The 15256-nt window shown below is 48.7% G+C and overlaps 2 protein-coding genes across 2 annotated transcripts in view; one reads left to right on the top strand and one right to left on the bottom strand.

Annotated features, from left to right (window-relative positions):
- Positions 1-6740, bottom strand: part of DPYSL2 (dihydropyrimidinase like 2) — a 119248-nt gene extending 112508 nt beyond the window's left edge. The window contains exon 1 of the mRNA XM_060102592.1: positions 6387-6740. Within this exon, the coding sequence (XP_059958575.1) occupies positions 6387-6740 (354 nt within the window). The remainder of the gene's footprint in view (positions 1-6386) is intronic.
- Positions 6741-7138: 398 nt separating this feature from the next.
- Positions 7139-14362, top strand: PNMA2 (PNMA family member 2). Its single transcript, XM_060101388.1, has 3 exons — positions 7139-7237; positions 10011-10144; positions 10427-14362. Exon 3 carries the CDS (start codon positions 10882-10884, stop codon positions 11974-11976), a length of 1095 nt encoding a protein of 364 aa, XP_059957371.1. The 5' UTR covers positions 7139-7237; positions 10011-10144; positions 10427-10881; the 3' UTR covers positions 11977-14362.
- The last annotated feature ends 894 nt before the right edge of the window (positions 14363-15256 follow it).

Raw genomic sequence — 15256 nt, 5'->3', positions numbered from 1 at the left:
AGGGCACATCCATAAAGACAGATCAAAGGTCTCTTTCATAAATGGCTTCAAAGAATACATTGCAAAACGGAAACAAAAAAAGTAGATTCTCAGAACTACTCAGAACTATTATTACAATAGTTAATTCTTCGGAGATAAAATGAGAAAGGAATAATTAATGCAGAAAGCAATTCAGTACATCACAATGATTAAGAGGCGCTTTAGTCACATAGACCTGGGTTCAGATACTGCCTCTGCCTTTTAGTTAGCAAGTTGCTTTGCAAGTTTCTTTTACCTTCAGATACTCCTTTTACAAAATATAGATAACAGTAGTACCTGCTTAATAGAGTTGTCTTAGCATAAATAAGATACCAAGGGGGAAAGGGGGTGGTGGTGGGATGAATTGAGAGAGTGGGATTGACGTATACACACTATTGACACAATGTATAAAATGGATAACTAATGAGAACCTACCATATAGCACAGGTAACTCTACTCAATGCTCTGTGGTGACCTAAATGGGAAGGAAATCCAAAAAAGAGGGGATCTATGTATACGTACAGCTGATTCACTTTGCTGTACAGTAGAAACTAACACAACATTGTAAAGCACCTATACTCCAATACAAATTTTTTTAAAAAGAGAGGATATATGTATATGTATAAATGATTCACTTTGCTGTACACCTGAAACTAACACAACACTGTAAATCAACTATACTGCAATAAAAAATTTTTTTAAAAGATAATGTGTATAAAGCATTTAACACAGGGCATACCCCATAGAATATATAAAGTTTAATGGGATATGAAATATTTTGCCTACAAAACTAAATGGTACTTTTAAGTTCACTAACTATTTCTGCAGTGGAACTGAGTCATAGAGTGGTGTCTTGCAAGAAGAAATAAGGGACTGAGTCAGGAAACCTTGGTTCAAATCCTACTTCCAGCACTTACTAAATAACAAGACCTTGGAATAGGTCAGGAAATGTCACTACCTCTCAGTGTCCTTATTTACAGAAAGGGAATAACGCCTGTATCAGAAGGTTTGGGGGCAAGTTTTAAAATAATATATTCTACACATTCTAAAATACAGGATCTAGAACATAAATGTACATTCTAGGGAGCAATCAAGATGGTGGAGTAGTAGGACGTGAAGCTCACCTCTTCCCACAAATACATTCTAGGGTTATACAGTGCTACATAAATAACAAGGTTTTACTGGTGTAGGACTGCAGTGGGACTGGGCAGTGAGAGGGACAGTCCTAGTTGTGGGACTGTCACCCGAGTTCCACAGTCTTTCTGGGCATCGATTTCTCCACCTCTAAAGGGAGGTGATCATTAGGTTTCTTTCAAGCCCAGACATTCAACGGTAGTACACATGTGAATCCATGATCAATTTTGACTCTCCCTTCTTTCTCAAAGAAGTAGAGAGCAGCACTGTCACCAAAGGACCCATAAGAATACTTAGCTTGTCTTTACCAAGGGTGGGAAAACGCCCAGCCCGTGCCTGATTTCCATGGTCCACAAGTTTGTGAACCATGCAATATTCAAGAGGTCATGGCCAGCTGTTGTCACTGGAGGTTCAGTAACAGCAATTCTCGTCTCCACCCTCAAGCTACAAGGGAAGGAAAATGGAAGAGGCTGTTTAGCTGGGAGGAGTTTTCTTCCATTCAGGCCTTGGGCCCCAGGCTGGGTGAGTCTATCTCATCCCAACTGTAATTCTTCTCACGTCCTCTCACAATGAGGTCATTGCAGATCAATTAATTGAGTTACAAATTTTCCAGTCATCAAGAACTTGTTAAAATTTAACTGATTTTAGGAATATTATTCGGCCATGAAAAAGAAAGAAATCTTGTCACAGGCTACCACGTGGGTGAACCCTGAGGACATGATGTTAAGTGAAATAAGCCAGTCACAAAAAGACAAACTCTATGATTCCACTTACGTGAAGTACCTGGAAGAGTCAAATTCATAGCGACAGAAAGTAGAAGGCTGGTTGCCAGGGGCTGGGGGGGATGGGAATAGGGAGTTAATGGTTTAATGGGCACAGAGTTTCAGTTTTGCAAGATTCAAAAGTTCTGGAGATTGGTTGCACGACAGTATGAATATATTTAACATGACTGAACTGTACTCTTTAAAATGGTTGAGAACGTAAATATTATGCTATGTGTATTTCACCACAATTACCTTTTAAAATTTAACTAATTATATGATCATTTGGGAAATCAAGAGTAACTAATAATTATGGATCATCACGATTTCCTTCTCCTCCCCAAGTACCCCTCCTCCTTCGAACCCAGATGGGTCCTAGGTATTTTGGAATCCAGGACACATGAATGTTCATATTTGTCTCCCCTTTTGAGATGATGTGGCCTCTAAAATATCAAATTAATGCCCTTGTTCTAGGCTCCTAGCCAAATCTCTACCACACATCCCACTAACTAGACATCTATTTTGTTGAACAGGCTAGTCTATTATCAAACAAGTATCTCTGGGGACAACCTGTGTATCAGTTACTCACATAAGAGATGGATGCCTTCAATCATTGGGATTTCTCTCTAGCTAAGATTAATATGAAGAAGAGATTTTTTTTATGTGGACCATTTTTAAAGTCTTTATTGAATTTGTTACAATATTGCTTCTGTTTTATGTTTTGGTATTTTGGCCACAAGGCATGTGGGATCTTAGCTCCCTGACCAGGGATCGAACCCACACCCCCTGCATTGGAAAGCGAAGTCTTAACCACTGGATCACCAGGGAAGTCCCGAGAAGAGATTTTTGAATGGGAGAAGGTGGGGTGGGGGAGAGCGGGAAAGGAGAAGAGTGATTTCAGAACTCATTGCTTTTGGAGAAAGAAAGATCTAGAAAAAGCATCATCATCAGGATGGTGTAGGAATGGCATTGAACAGTAAGAGGGCAGCAGAATCACTGGGCGTCTAGGGCTGGGAAGATAATCGACCTGGGGAGAAGGGATGGGGGCATGGAATGGAAGGGACTATCAGAAAACATTTTACAGTCTTGGGGATTTTGTCAAGTTCAGCAGCCCTCTTGTATAGGTCACTCACTGGCACCTGCCCTAGGGAAGTGGAGAATCACTCCCCTGACACTCTAGTCTATGCAGGTTGTTTGCTGCTGGGAAAAGAGCCTGGGAGCCCCTTTGGAAGGGATGCTCATGATCCAGTATCCCTGGCTGAACAGCTGGTTCTGGCTAAACTGTGTCCGAGGTGGAATGGAGGGAATTCCTAGGAAGAAGAGGGGAGGCGGAGGGACCCCTGGGCACTAGCCAGGAGAATTAGGCCAACCATGCTGCTCTCTATTCTAAGAGGCTCAGAGTCCTTCACGGGTGGTGATCAACTTAATCTCACTGCAGCCCAAGGTGGACATCCCCAAGGACACAAAGGAAAAAGAGAGTAATGAGATAGCCTTCCTCATCCACATTCACTACACCGGCTCTTTCCTTTCACCACCATCTACCAACCCAGCCCAAGCCACACCCACTGCTTTCTGGTGCCAACTTGTTCACACCTGCAAATGCAAATGCAGGTGGTCCACCTCCCCTCATCTCCCACAAGCCATGTGGCGTCTGAGCTTAGGAAGCCTGTACCCTCCCTTCCCAAAGCCTTGCTAGAAGAACAGCAGGACCTCTAGAGCGACAGGTGGACAAAGCCACTTCTGACCATACAATAACGACACATGTAAGTACAGATTCAGGGGAGGAGGGAGGCATGAGTCAGGGAACCCAGGATCCACTCACTCTAGTTCTCCTCCACCTCTCTCTGTTCCAGGACTTCAGATAGGAATGCCCTGGAATGCTGGCAGTTACCCTGCTCGTTAGCTGAAAACTAAGTAATGGCTACTCAATTCAGTCAAAGTGGTGGGTTCAACCATGCTTTTGGAAATAAGCATTACTATATACATAGATAGAGATAGAGATAGAGATAGATACACAACCCCAAATTCCTTTTCTCTCTTGTATAGACATGAAATCTTCAAACACTGATCCTGGTAAACGGACAAATCCTGGTAAAAGCTCGTAGTCATGCATGAAAAAAAATCCCACAGGAACAGCCGTTATGTGATAAGGCAACATTGAAAATGAAAATCCAGGGAAGGCTGCCGAAAGACCAAGCCAGAATCCTTCTGTTACTAGTAACTGGATACCTAAAGCAAATGTGTGTTTGCAGAGGCTAAAACTGCCTGGGGTATCGGTTGGGTATTTCCTCTTCCAATCTCCCCCTCCACGTGCCCTAGGTCTACAATTTAGAATTTCTACTAAATTCAGAGAGCGTGCAAACAAGCAGCTCTGATGATCAAACATCCAAGCTTCTACATGGGCAGGAAAAGAGATGTGTTATTCAACCCAGTGAAACTTTGCCTCTCCAACTTGAGTTGTAATTCACTGCCAACATTATAAAGGCGGTCACTTTCAACCTCTGCCCTCTGATCTGCCATTTTTTAGATGATTTCTTCCTTATCTCAAGGCATTTTTCTGCTTCCTTTAGGACATTAGAATTACCATCACAACGAGTTGAAGATGAGGGTATTACACCAGTATGCTACACAATCACTCATTGGGTGTGGTCCTCACCCAGTGTATTTCACATCACTCAGCTTTCAGTATAAGTCAGATTATTAGGAACTTTTACTTTGATTGTCTGATCACTTGGAACAAAGTGACTTCTTGGATTAAGTTCTCCCAGTTGACTCATAGTGAAGTATGGGTAGCAGGTACCTCCTTCCTATGTGTATAAATCAGAGGACAGCGCTGGGGAAGGAGGAATCAATTAAGTAATTAGCTGTCATTTGAAAGTGACAGCAAATGGTTTGTCTCTCCTAGAATTGATCCTATAGAAGTCAAAAGCTGCAAAACTCTGTGCCACACCACGAAACAGTAACGTGTTCAGACCATTGTCATCAACCCTTAGTTGTTCTCTGATGATTTCACTGTACACCTACAACCTAAATGCACTTATTATCACTCGGTGCATAGGTATAGACCACTCCCAACTACTCTGGAAGACCCTTAAGAAGAAATCACCTTGGGTGGGATAGGGAGGGTGGGAGGGAGACGCAAAAGGGAGGGGATATGGGAACATATGTATATGTATAACTGATTAAATTTGTAAAATAAAAAAAAATTTACTATAAAAAAAAAAAAAAAAAGAAATCACCTTGAACTTTTAATAGCTAACCTTCACCTGACCCAGAAAAGGCACACAATAGGTATTCAATAAATAATCAATCATTGATTTCTTGTCTTCCCCAACGGGCATGGGAGATAAACAGCAAACAAGTGCTGAAACCTTTCACACTGTAATTTATCACTTGAGAAATTAAGGCTGAGGGGAAAAGAATTGCACAAGTATGAAGGTCACCCTGATAAAGAAAAAAACACGTGGTATGAGAAGACTTAAAATGCACACTGTACATATTTGCCAGAGATAAACGTCTTCCGAAATTAGGTTTACCAAATTGGTCTTCTTTGTTTCCTCATTAACACAGTATAGGGGGGTCTAATCCATCTGTGACAGCCTATTCAAAATGTGAGGGGTTTTCCCTTTTCTTTTCTTTTTACCCTTTGAATATAATCCACGCAGTCCCCATCCCCAAAGCCCCTCCCAAATAGTGGCCGGGGGGAGCGCTCTGGGAAACCCTTGCTGAGATACTTAGCGGAACTTTGTTCTCCACATGGGCTATTTAGGAGCGTCGCGGTTTCCTCGCGTGACTCCACTGCCTCTCGGGTTCTTCTCGCGGTGCGAACAGGAGTCAGGGTGCTGAGATAGATTCTCCCTTGCGGTCCGGGGAGGCGCTGACCATGGTCCTTGCCTACGAGCTTGGGCCACGAGCGCGGAGGGCGCCGGAGGAGAAGCGCTGGGAAAGCTCGCGGGGCGCGGCGGGGAGCAGCCGTCGAGGCCCCCGCCCCTCCTGACCCCCGGGGAGCCCGCCGGCCTGTACGCGAACCCTCCACTGAACGCTCAGAGCTGCATCGAAAAAGGGTGGGGCAGCCAGCCGCAGCTGCAATTGGAAGCCGCCCGGGAGGATTTAAGAAGAATGGAACCGCGGCCCATCCCCTCCCCCTCCAACCATGAGACACCACCGCCCCCCCACCAGCCGGAGATAGGCCCATCCTTTACCCCCACCCCCTCCTTCCCAGTCCCAGGGAGGCGCGGGCAGCCTTTGTGGGCACACAGCCGCCCACCAGCGAGCCCGAGCCCCTCGGCACCCTGCACGCAGGGCCGGGTAGGGTGGGGTGCCTATGCACATGCAGGGAAGCAACGTTCGAGGCGGGCAGGACGGTGGGCACGCTGGGATCCTCGGTTCTCCACCGAACTGGAAGGGGGCGAGGCAGGGGCAATCCCCACGCCCCATCCTCTGTCTCAAACACCGCCTCCCACCCGTACCAACCTGGTCATTGATGTTCTGCAGGGCTTCCTTGCCCGAGGCCCGCCGGATCTCCACCTTCCGGCCCGATTCAACAGATGGCTCCCCGCCGGCGCGCCGGCCCTGCCGGGAGTACGGCGGCTGCGGGTCCGGGCCCAAGTGGGCGACGTCCCGCTGCTGAGCCACCACCTGCCCCGAGCCCCGGCCCACCGACAGCGAGTCGAAGTCGATGGTCTTGTTCTCCGAGGACCCTTCCACCGGGCAGAACATGCCACAGAATTTCTGCCGAGGCTTGGGGCTGCCTGAGCCCAGGTTTTTAAAAAAGGCAGGGACCTCTTCGTCCTCTGCCGCCTTCCCAGATTGCTTCCTCTCAGCCATGGCGTGGGGAGGCTTGGGGAGGGTCCTCTCCGTCCGTCAGTCCGTCTACCGGTCCCTAAGTCTGCCTGTCTCTATGCACCAAGCCCCCGGCTGCTGCCGCGGCTGCCGCTCTCTGACTCCCGCAAGGTGTACAGAAAGGAAGGAGGGCTGGCGAGCGAGCGACCCACCCCTCCCGGTCCCTCCTCCTGACCCCGCTTTCTCCCCTCCCTGCCCACGCCCCCCGCCGCCGCCGCGCGAGCTCTGGCGAGCAGCAAAGTTGGGTCTGGGAGGGTGGCCGCTGCGGCAGCGAGACTGGAGAGGCTGCCAGCTCCCGGCAGCTGCGGGAGGAGGGAGGCGCGGGCGGGGCGGGGGCGGGGCGGGGCTCCGGGAGGGGCGCAGAGGCGGGGAGGCAGGGGAGGGCCGCGCAGCCGAGGGCCCCGCGCTCCGGAAGTGAAGCTGCCAGACCACCGACTAATGGATGCGGAGCTGAGGGCCCGCTGACCGCTCTCGGCGCCAGGGTGAGTAGGGGGCAGGGCACGCGGGGGCGAAGATCGTGGGGCGCAGGGCCTGGCCCCCGCGCCCCGCTCCCAGACCTGCCTGGCCCAGGCGCCTCTCCCCCACCGCATTGCGGAGGTGGGCCAGCGATGAGGGCTCACCGTGGGGAGCGCTCCCTCCCTCTTACCCCGGGTGTGAGCTGATGGATGGGGAAAGGGGCACGCACTGGCAGGCGCCAGGACACCGGCGTGGGGGGCAGAGGAAGGGGCGGCGCTGAAGGTGGGGGAGGCATGGCGCAGGCCGCGCAGAAACGTGGGGACCATACGAGGCGCGGACACCAAAGCTTCAGTCTAACCACGGGCTTTGGTGGGCTACTGGGAGCAGAGATTGAAACAAGGCCCTCACTTAACTGCACCCACGGCGGTAGGGGGGCGCGCAGCATGGCGTAGCAAATACGGAGGGGGTGGGTATGGAGAGAGAGACCTAGGTCTGCGTTCTGTGCGAGTGTAGCAAAGCGTGAAGTCTGCAAATTCCAGCCCAGCACGGCCCCTTAGGTGTATCGTGAGGTAGGACGCAGGCCCGCTATATTGCCCGAGGGCGCTGTGTACCGTAATTGTGCCAGTGCGCCAAGCAGGGCCCAGCAGAATGTCTTCCTTTGGTATCTTACGTCCCGCTCCCCCGCCAAAGAAGGGGGAAAGATACACACTGAAGCCCACTCCCCAAATCTCCAGCCCTTCTCGGCGCCCGGGGCGCCCCACCTCGTTCCACCGCCCCTGTAGAGGACTGCGTCAGAGCCGCGGGGTTTCCTACGATGCCAGAAGCCGAGCGCCTGGGGCGTTAGTGCGCGTGCGTCTAGGGCAGGGTAAGGCAATGGGGTGATGATTGCCTTGAATTGTGCGAGGCCGAGCAGGGGAAAGATGTATGGAGACTTGGTGTGTCTGCGCGAGTAGATCGGCCACAGCCACCGGGTTGGTGGCATCAGAAGGCATCTTGATGTGTGACAGTAACACGGCCTCTGAGGGTCCGCCATTGCTTACTCCTATCCCCGTGTATTTTCCATGTCTCAGTCCCTGTCCAGGGTGGATTACAGCCCCGCCCCTCTCTCCACAGTGGCAAAACCCCGCAGAAATGATGCGCATCCCTTGGCTGGCTCGAATAGGAGCTCTGGGCATGCTCAGTAACCAGGGCGGGTTTGGGCTGGGAAACTGTTGACCGCAGGAGCGTCGCGCCGGGCAGAGCAACCGAATATTCTGTACCATTGTCCTCCCTTGCCCCTGGCAGGATTAAATGCGGATACCCTGCCCTCCTCCACAATTGTGAGGGATAGTTGGGCGAATGGAGTTCAATTTGGAGGACAACCAATCCCAGCTTGAAGATAAGCCCACCATGATAGGTGGGCAGGAGTCTACGGATAAGAAGGAGAGGAGGAAGGAGAGAGGAATGTCCGCATGCAGGGGGGTGAGGGAACCAAAGGCAGGCACTGGGACTTCGCACCAGATGTGCTTTGCATTTGAATAAAGGGCTTCCACACGAATTACCTCATTTCCTACTCCCAGAATCCCCCTGACATGAGTGCTTCCTTATAACCACTTTCAAGGGCTCCAGGGTAGGAAACAGAGTTAGATGCTTTGTCCAAGGTAACTATCTAGTTAAATGATCCAACAATTCCAGTGGGGTCTTCCACCTGAATGTTTGGTTCCTTTTCCAACTTATCCTATCTTTATGTGAGAAAAGACAAGATCTTCTCATTTTTTTCCCCCATATCCAAATATTTCCAATCCTGGCCTTATTGTGTATCAGGGACGTTTCGCTTGCCGTCTTTTTATTTGAAGGTTGCATTGCAGGTAGAGATTGCCTTTGGAGGAAGAAGCCACCCAAAGGTAGCCTAACTTCAGCGTGACAGTTATGTAGACCTTGGAGATGTTTCTTCCTGGGTATCTGATGCCTTATGACATCTCATGTTTCCCCTAAATATTATAACGGGGAGGAAGGTCACCCCCATAACTTAGAAGAGGACCGTGAGGCATGGAGGGAGGTGTCACTGGACTCAGATCCCTGGAGCTGCTGGGCGAGGACGCGATCTAGCATTTTGCCCTCCCCGCCCTCTGGCTTGCACCCTCCTTTCAACCTTCCAGAAGGGCTCGGGAAATGTGCCTGCAGCAGCTGCCGCTGTAGCTGCAGATTGGCGTCTGTGGCATATGGACCCCATTTGGACTGATGGAGATTTTTAGGGGAAAAATGGTCATAGCCCTTTAACACACACTCCACGACAGCAATGGGAGATAGACGCTCTTCCCTTTTTACATTACCTAGTCTCCACCGGCTCGACACAGACTTGCCTCCTCTTTTTTTCTTTGTCCTCAAATGACCCATTCAAGTTCAGATGCTATGAAGAAAGCATCATGTTACTAACTTAACATTCATAGCAAAAGAAAGCCCTAGTTATGCATTTGCAAAGCATAGCCAGGCATAACCAAAGAGAATTAATTCATAACTCCAAGTTTATTTGGCTCTGAGATTTTTTAAATTGTTAAACCTGTATTAAATTGTTGTATCTATGTCATTATATTAAAGTATATTATATAAGTTATATTGCTAAACCTCTATTAAATTGATTTTAAAAGTTTCAGTGTTTCATAATCGGATTTTTTAATCAAAGAAATGAAGCAACTCAATATTGTTTAGTAGATTTAATTAAACTGTAAAGGATAGTCATATTTTTGAATAAGTGCATTAACAGTCTTCACATTGGATATTATCGAGTCATAAAAGTACACTATTATTATATTTATACAGGGCGGCTTGGCTTGGCTGGAGCTGAGAGAAACCCAGACACGCCATTGTGCAGAGTTGGGTGACATCTTCCTGTGCTACAAGCAGAATACATAAGCTCCGTGGCTGTCATGGAACGTTTTGGAATGCACAAACAGGTATCTAGTCATTTCTCCTGATGTCATTCTTCACGCGGGAAAGATCTTGGCCCTGTCCACAACTGGGGCTCCATTCATTGGCATGCCTGATGAGCATATGGTGGGGAAGCCTGATTGCAGGAGGGTCCCCAAGAGAACGAAAAAGTCACTGTAAGCAAAGAAGACTCAAATACAATGGGAGGCAGAATCCCTGGTCTACCCCCCACTTCCATCCCTAACCAGGTACTGATGCTTCCCGGGAAGGAGAGGGCTGTGTGGTAAAACTGAGCCTTGTTTCCCTAGGAGCCCAAGCCACTCTGCTGGGAGACTTCCCTCCAGGAGTTCTGGGTGCAAGAGTGAAGGCGACTCCCCACTGGCTAGAGAGAGGTGAGGCGGCGGAGACCCAGAGGGCAGTGCAAACAGCTCTTGCACACGCTTCCGATGGGGCAGCCCCACCACGTGGCTGCGTGAGAGAAACAGCAGCCACTGGGCTGCAGAGCCACAGGCCGTGGTCCTGTCATAACTGAGATACTAACCACCCAGCTTGGGTCAGGTCTGGAGACCGCACGGAAAGTGCCGAGCTCTTGCCACTGAGCAGTGAGGGTTATTGGTACAGAAAACTAGGACCTAGGACCCGTTCACTGGTGGGTTATAAGTTTAGAAGTTCATCCAGGATATTCTCAATTCTAAGGCAACGCCCATCTACCCCACAAACTAATCTGTAGCCCTAGAGTTCAAGCGAGTCAATATCTGGGGCAATGGCGCTGGCCCTGTTGGAGGACTGGTGTAGGATCATGAGTGTGGATGATCAGAAATCACTGATGGTCACGGGGATACCAGTGGGCTGCAATGAAACCGAGATTCAGGAGGTCCTCCAGGAGACTTTAAAGTCTCTGGGCAGGTATAGAGTGCTTGGCAAAATATTCAGGAAGCAGGAGAATGCCAATGCTGTGTTGGTAGAGCTTCTGGAGGACACCGACGTCTCCGTGATCCCCAGTGAGGTTCGGGGAAAGGGGGGTATCTGGAAAGTGATCTTTAAGACCCCTAACCAGGACACTGAATTTCTTGAAAGACTGAACCTCTTTCTGGAGAAAGAGGGGCAGACGGTCTCGGGAATGTTCCGAGCGCTTGGGCACGAGGGAGTGTCTCCAGCGGCCATGCCCCGTGTCTCACCAGAGTTATTGGCCCATCTGCTGGGACAGGCAATAGCACACGCCCCTCAGCCTTTGCTCCCCATGAGGTACCGGAAACTGAGAGTGTTCTCGGGGAGCGCTGTGCCCGCCCCAGAGGAAGAGCCCTTTGAAATCTGGTTGGAACAGGCCACCGAGATAGTCAAAGAGTGGCCGGTAGCAGAGGCAGAAAAGAAAAGATGGTTGATGGAAAGCCTTCGTGGCCCTGCCCTGGACCTCATGCACATAGTCCAGGCAGACAACCCGTCCATAAGTGTGGAGGAGTGTTTGGAAGCATTTAAGCAAGTGTTTGGAAGCCTGGAGAGTCGCAGGACCTCCCAGGTGAAGTACCTGAAGACCTATCAGGAGGAAGGAGAGAAGGTCTCAGCGTACGTGTTACGGCTAGAAGCCCTGCTGCGGAGGGCTGTGGAGAAGCGGGCCATCCCGAGGAGCATCGCGGACCAGGTCCGCCTGGAGCAGGTCATGGCCGGGGCGAGCCTCAGTGAGATCCTCTGGTGTAGGCTCAGGGAGCTGAGAGACCAGGGGCCTCCTCCCAGCTTCCTGGACTTAATGAAGGTCATCCGCGAGGAAGAGGAGGAAGAGGCCTCTTTCGAAAATGAGAATACTCAAGAGCCGGAAGATGGGGATGGCTCAGGCCACTGGGATAACAGGGCCGATGACTAAAACCCAACTCACAGGGGGACCCACAGCCGGCAGGGGGAGAGGCAGCCATTTTACCAGGCTAAGACCTTTTCAGTCTTTTTTTTTTCTCTCATTTACACAGTTGAAATCAAGGCATTCAAGCCCGGTCTTGATTCTTCTTTCTAAGAAAAAAAATATCTGAGAGTTTTTTGGACCCTACATAGACTATTAATAAACAAAAAATTAAATTCCAAATACGAGATAGTACGCCTGAAGCAATCTGAACCAGGTTTCCTTTAAATACCCCCCAACAGACCATAAGAAAGAAATGATGTGAGAAAAAAACAAATCTTTTGTCATCTATGTAAGAATCCAAGCTCTCTGAGTTATCAAGTGTTTTCCTTTCTCACATCAGCAAGGGGACCGAGTACACATCTCTGAGTACCAAGCCACGTGAGGCAGTGTTGGAAGAGCTAACGGTCATAGACCTACCAGCCTGGCCCTGCTCTCAGGGAGAACATAGCCTCCGAGTCCGAAAAGCTAAATAACCTTACGTGTAAACAAGTTCACGGCGCCAATAGAAGCCAAGAGAAGTGTCGTTGCCAAATGAGCACGACATCTCTATCTTAGGTTTCTCTCTTTTCTTTTCTTTTTTTTTTTTTTTTTTTGCGGTACGCGGGCCTCTCACTGTTGTGGCCTCTCCCGTTGCGGAGCACAGGCTCCGGACGCGCAGGCTCAGCGGCCATGGCTCACGGGCCCAGCCGCTCCGCGGCATGTGAGATCTTCCCGGACCGGGGCACGAACCCACGTCCCCTGCATCGGCAGGCGGACTCTCAACCACTGCGCCACCAGGGAAGCCCTAGGTTTCTCTCTTTTCTTACTTGGGAAGCACTTCCCGCTTCTCTGCTGGGTGTCAGATAGATGGTTCCAGGCAGTGTGTTGGGCCCTGAGGACACAGAGGTCCACCGTGTGAGGGACATCCTCAAGAAAGGGTAGACATCACAGGAGGGCCTGACAGAGCATGGGGCTGTGCAGGCCACGTTTGGATTCGGGCCAGCCTGGATACAGAGGAGGAGTTTTAGCGGCAACAAAGGGCAAAGAGGAGAGGAGGAGAGCTCACGGTGACTGAGGACCTGCTCTGTTCTGGGCACTTTACACATATGTCATTTTATGGGTACAGCACCCCCAGTGTGGTATAATTAGGCTCATTTTAAAAGAGATGGGGAAAAAACCTCAGATGGGTTACATGGTCTGCTCGACATCAAAATGCTATCAGGTAGCAGAGCCCAGACGGAAGTGCAGACCTCTCTGACACTGGCTAGTCCTCTCTCCACCGTGATCGCGGTTTTCAAATTGTGCTTTGTAGTTCTGCAGGGACTTTTCAGCAGCTCTCTCTTGCAAATGTATGTTAAACTCTTTAAATCTCTAATAAATAACAGATAGACGCAAGCGTGTTGGTATCCGAATTTTAACACGCTGGCATTTACCAACAGGCTCGCTTTTGTTCTCAGATTGACTCATTTTGTACAGACCTTGGAAGAAAGGTTCCCTTGCGATACGTGAGCACACATCCAAGCTTATTTTAATTCTTCATAGATTAAGGAAGCCATAGCATGTCAGAGGTGTTTAAATCAGGCCCGTGCATGTCCTGTGACGTCAAGTGTGCTTCAAGCGTAAATGAGCATCATTCAGTTAAATGCTAGGCAAGGCTCCAACACAACTGATGTATAGCATCATGGTAGCTTTGTATGTACAATAAACAAGTGGCTTAACTTCTTGAAATGGCAGTTTCCTCATCAGAAAAATGGGAGGACAATAGAACAGGGTTGTTGCTAAGATCAAATGACATAATGCCTTTTAAGCACTTAGTGTGATGTCTGGAACATAGAAAGCCCTCAGTACATCGAGACTCTTTTTATTACTTTCACAATGCTTATTGTCCAGTCAACGCATGCTCTCTTCCTTTTCTAACCGTCCTGCAGTAACAAGTAAATATGTAATCTGCCTGTGAGGTTGTGATAACATTTGCATTAGACACCGTTTTGGCTCTTGTGGTTAAGTTTGAGTGCTTGCTGTCTGTTATCTTTGTGATAAATTTTCCAGCCATTGTTGACTATTGTTAGTGACTATAAGAAATAACTTCTTTCCGATCGTGAGTAATTTTAACTGAAGAATATCCTGAGATTGTAAGAAAAACATTTTTTTAAAGAGGTGCCATTTGTGATCATTTATCTAAGTTATATTCTTCAGTACTGTTCAACCAAAGGGATACAACTGTCATCCAGTACACCCTGATTTCATGTGTTTTTTGTAGTCATGAAAATGGCCTCGTTGTTCTCATGTAGTCACAGTATGCAAAGTAAAGTGTTATAAATGTGAAGTTATAAAATAAATACATGCTGGTAATAAAGTTCTGAGTTTTTTCTGCTTCATGTGTTGTGGTTCTGTATAAACTATGCTTGAAGGAGGGATTTCATTACTAGAAAAAAAATTGAGAGGTGAGATTAAAAAATCAAGCTAAGACCAAAAGGTCTTGAACTCTTCTAGAAAAGAAAACCTGAGAGCAAAATGCTGGAATGGGAATCCTTGGGCTTTGTCTCCAAGGATGAGAGAGAGTTCAGTCCACCCGTCATTGATTTCCCCTTTAAAATACGAGAAACGACAGGTGGAGGCCAGTTCCCTTGGAGACCTCCAACTCATTTGCTTAGGCAAGTAACCGTACAGATACATTCACCAGCCTCTATTCTGCTAAGGGTGAAATGACCTAAAGGTGAAATACTGCATTTCTTGGATGAAATCATTTTTCACTATATAGATGTATAGAGGGGATAAAATCTCTCTTGCCTCTGGCCCTCGAAATTTCTCTTCCTCTTTTCTACAGCGCAATGAGGGAGCATTCCTCAGAGGCCATACACAGTGCAGATTGACCCATTATAAGATGGGTGTCTGGAGGAATACCCAGCAGTCTCTCCCAATCACTTGAGCAAAACCTTCCGGGAGATTGGTCTCACCTTGTACCTAATCTGTCTCCGGTCCTGACCCTGGAGACCGAGGCTTCCAAGATTACATAACCTACTGCTGAAGTTAACTTTTCACCAGGGGCCGCCCACCTCTTCAGGCCAAGCCTCTCCTTCTGTTGTCTTCTGCTGTTCGTCCTAAACCCAAGACTCTCTGGTCATCTGTTCCCGTCTTTACCCTCGTGTCCATACTACACTGTGCCTCCTCCCACTGTTGATCTTTAAGACCCTCCAACATGCCAACTGGATATTCCACGAGGTCCTAAACAAACTAGCCTATATCATCGAAGTCCCTGCAGAACACC

Source organism: Mesoplodon densirostris, chromosome 6, assembly GCF_025265405.1.
Source record: "Mesoplodon densirostris isolate mMesDen1 chromosome 6, mMesDen1 primary haplotype, whole genome shotgun sequence".
NCBI classification, from domain to species: domain Eukaryota; kingdom Metazoa; phylum Chordata; class Mammalia; order Artiodactyla; family Ziphiidae; genus Mesoplodon; species Mesoplodon densirostris.
The sequence above is the reverse complement of the archived record's forward strand: the minus strand, read 5'-3'. Positions and strand labels throughout refer to the sequence as shown.